Below are 3,189 nucleotides of genomic sequence, written 5' to 3'. Positions count from 1 at the left end.
AGCTTTCTGTTGTCGGTTGTCCTCAACGTCGGGCACGACATTCTCTTTTACTTGTTTGATCTGTCCCGCGTCCTTCGTTTCACTTCGCAGTTCGTAGCCAACGCAAGCAGTAGCTAATTCCGCGAGCATGTAGCTTCGCCAATCACGCGTTCACTCACATGGCCGGGGACTCCAAATCCTCTCTCGCTCGTGCTTTCGTAGCTCTTTCGTGACAAACCTTTTCACTCCGAGGCAGCTCACGGCCACTTCTGACACCATGTGTTGTCTCTCTTATCATGTAATGAAGGAGACGAGGCGTGTTGGATAGAACTCGTTCATTCTTTACTTCCAGGTTGTACTCTCAAATCCTGTGTCATGCTGGGTAATGTAGTTATGTTTTTTTACTCAAAGCAGTACTGTATCCATTTTATGAGTCGAGGCGATTATTGCCTTTAAGTTTGTCCCTAAGGCTTTGCCGTACATCGTTGTTCGACAGCTAAAGCTGGACCTCCGCACGCCACACTACAACACGGCTTCAGTTGAAAAAAACTATTGAAAAAAGAAAGATAATCAACATTTCTTCTCGAATTACAGTTAAACGCGACCGAATTACAGTTAAACGCACCTTAGCCTCGACGCAGGACACCCATCATTGTTTTATTGGACTATAACATCATTATCTCAAGCTTCGGGGCCTAGTTTAGCTTACTTAGCTTACTTGGCCTAGCTTGCTAGCCGCTGCCTCGCAAAGCAGAGATCAAGTGTGAACGTAAAGTGTTGTAATTTTCCCTAAAAATGTGCACAAGAGGAAGGGCGGAGAACGATGAGCAACTTTGTGGAGCAAAAGAGGACAGCGGTGCTGTTTTTAACCAGTCTCGATCTCGATTTGGCTCACGCGGAGCAGGTTTGGTCATGACTAGTTCTTTCACCATAGGTCACGACCTACTTTTCTTCCTGTCATTATTCACCATTTTACGCAACTTTTCTGCCAAAAGCGGTCAAGAGAGACGAATTGACTTTTTTTCTCCCAGTTATCTCTCCTTCACTTGAGTGCTGCGTTCTTACTTTTTGGAAACGTTTATTTTTTTCTGGGAGGGGGGGCGGGGGGTTCATTTGACGGACACGCCAGCTAGCTCCCGTTGGGTGCTATTTTCCTCATGGTTCTCTGTGCCTTGCCATGTCTTTTTTTTCATGTAGTTCATCAGGGTGAGTGTGTGTGTGTGTGTGTGTGTGTGTGCGCGCGCGCGCGTGCGCGTGTGTGCGTGCGCACATAGGCATCTTGTGATATGTATCTGTGTTTGTTGGGGAGGAAGGAGAAGGGTCCTCTTTTTATGTTGTAATTTAGATGTTTTAATTGCACGGCACTTTTGAGTTGTACTTTTCTGTTTGAAAAGTGCAATACAAATGAACTTTGATTGATTGATCTGGCTCTTCTAATAACTTTCATTGTAAATCTAAACCATGATTCCACATGTGTTTGTCTTCTTGTGTTTTTCAGACATCAGCGAAGATGTTTTTCCTGAGCGGCTGGATGCAGAGCCTTCTCACTTGAAAGAGGAAGAGGAGCAGCAGGCCCAAAATATTAAAGAGGAGGAGCTAGAGCACCCTTGCACGAAAGCGGAGGTGGATGAGCCCCCTGACATCAAAGAAGAGGAGGAGGATGAGGTTATCTGCAAGGTGCCATTTAATGACGTCCTTCTGAAGAGTATAAATGAGGCAAACAAAGAGGCTCCAAGCAGCAGCTCATTACAACACATGACAACAAAAGGTGTTGGAAACCACCAGGAAGAATCAAAAGCAGATGGCCTCTTAGCTCCACTATCAGACAGTGACAACACGTCGTCAAATGCAGATGATGATGATGAGGAGGAGCAGGATGTAGATGAGTCAGAAGGTGATCTGACCTGTAACACTGACAGCAAACCATGGAAATGTTCTCACTGTGGGAAAATGTATGCTTATAAAAGTGCTTTGGAATTACACATCAGAACACACACTGGTGAGAAACCATTCACCTGTTCAGACTGTGGCCGGAAATTCTCTTGTAAGGGAACCTTAACAGGTCACACAAGAACCCACACTGGTGAGAAACCTTTTTCCTGCTTAGTTTGTGGCCAAAGATTCTGCTGGAGGGAAAGCTTAAAAAAGCACCTAAGAACCCACACCGGTGAGAAACCTTTTGCCTGCTCAGATTGTGGCCAAACATTCTCTGAGAAGGCAAACTTAAATAAGCACATAAGAACCCACACTGGTGAGAAACCTTTTACCTGCTTAGTTTGTGGCCAAACATTCGCTCGGAAGGAAAGCTTAACAATTCACACAAGTACCCACACTGGTGAGAAACCTCTTTCATGCTCAGTTTGCGGTCAAAGATTCTCTCAGAAGGATCACTTGATGTGTCACACAAGTACACACACTGCTGAGAAGCCTTTTGCTTTCTCAGTTTGTGGTCAAAGATTCTCTTGGAAGGGACACCTAGAATGTCACACAAGAACCCATACTGGTGAGAAACCTTTTTCATGTTCAGAGTGTGGCCAAAGATTCTCTCAGAAGGGAAACTTAAACATACACACAAAAACACACACTGGTGAGAAACCTTTTGCCTGCTTAGTTTGTGGCCAAAGATTTTCTCAGAGGGGAACCTTAGTAAGTCACACAAGAACCCACAATGGTGAGAAACCTTTTGCCTGCACAGATTGTGGGCAAAGATTCTCTCAGAAGGGAAGCTTAATAAATCACGCAAGAACCCACGCTGGTGAGAAAACGTTTGCCTGCTGAGTTTGTGGCCAACGATTCTTCTGGGAGCATCAGATTAAGAATCACAAGTGTTTTGAGATGAACGGTTATCAGATAACAGTTAAGTTTTCAGCTTTCATCTGTGCAGGCTACATGATTTCATGCACCAAGGCTGATATGTTCCTTCTTATCGGGATGCTGAACTTTTCTTTCCCTTGACTGCATTGAAAAGTTATTTTGTTGTAACTAAATAGAAAATCTAGCATTTTCATCAGGGCTACAATACTTTAGGATTCTTCATGGGAGTTAATTTTCATTTGGTTGTGAGTTGAGGTTTTTAAATATAGTTTTTTAAATTAATTTTCAGAGGATGTTTGGTCATTTATATTAATTCTTAGGTTTTTTTTTTCTATTTTCAAAATTTAACGTCTTTGTCTGGATAGGTTTGGTCATTTGTATTCGTTTTTTTTCCCC

The 3,189-nt window shown here is 43.3% G+C and overlaps 1 protein-coding gene across 1 annotated transcript; it reads left to right on the top strand.

Moving 5' to 3' along the window:
• Positions 1-422: 422 nt before the first annotated feature.
• On the top strand, positions 423-2,934 carry LOC109528113 (gastrula zinc finger protein XlCGF48.2-like). The gene is made up of 5 exons (XM_019890456.1): positions 423-883; positions 1,478-2,196; positions 2,449-2,476; positions 2,561-2,650; positions 2,864-2,934. The coding sequence occupies exons 1-5, from the start codon at positions 775-777 to the stop codon at positions 2,932-2,934; spliced, it is 1,017 nt and encodes a 338-aa protein (XP_019746015.1). The 5' UTR covers positions 423-774.
• Positions 2,935-3,189: the final 255 nt, after the last annotated feature.

The sequence above is a fragment of the Hippocampus comes genome, unplaced genomic scaffold (genome assembly GCF_001891065.2).
Source record: "Hippocampus comes isolate QL1 unplaced genomic scaffold, H_comes_QL1_v1.1 scaffold340, whole genome shotgun sequence".
NCBI lineage: Eukaryota > Metazoa > Chordata > Actinopteri > Syngnathiformes > Syngnathidae > Hippocampus > Hippocampus comes.
This window is presented reverse-complemented; position numbering and strand designations above follow the sequence as displayed.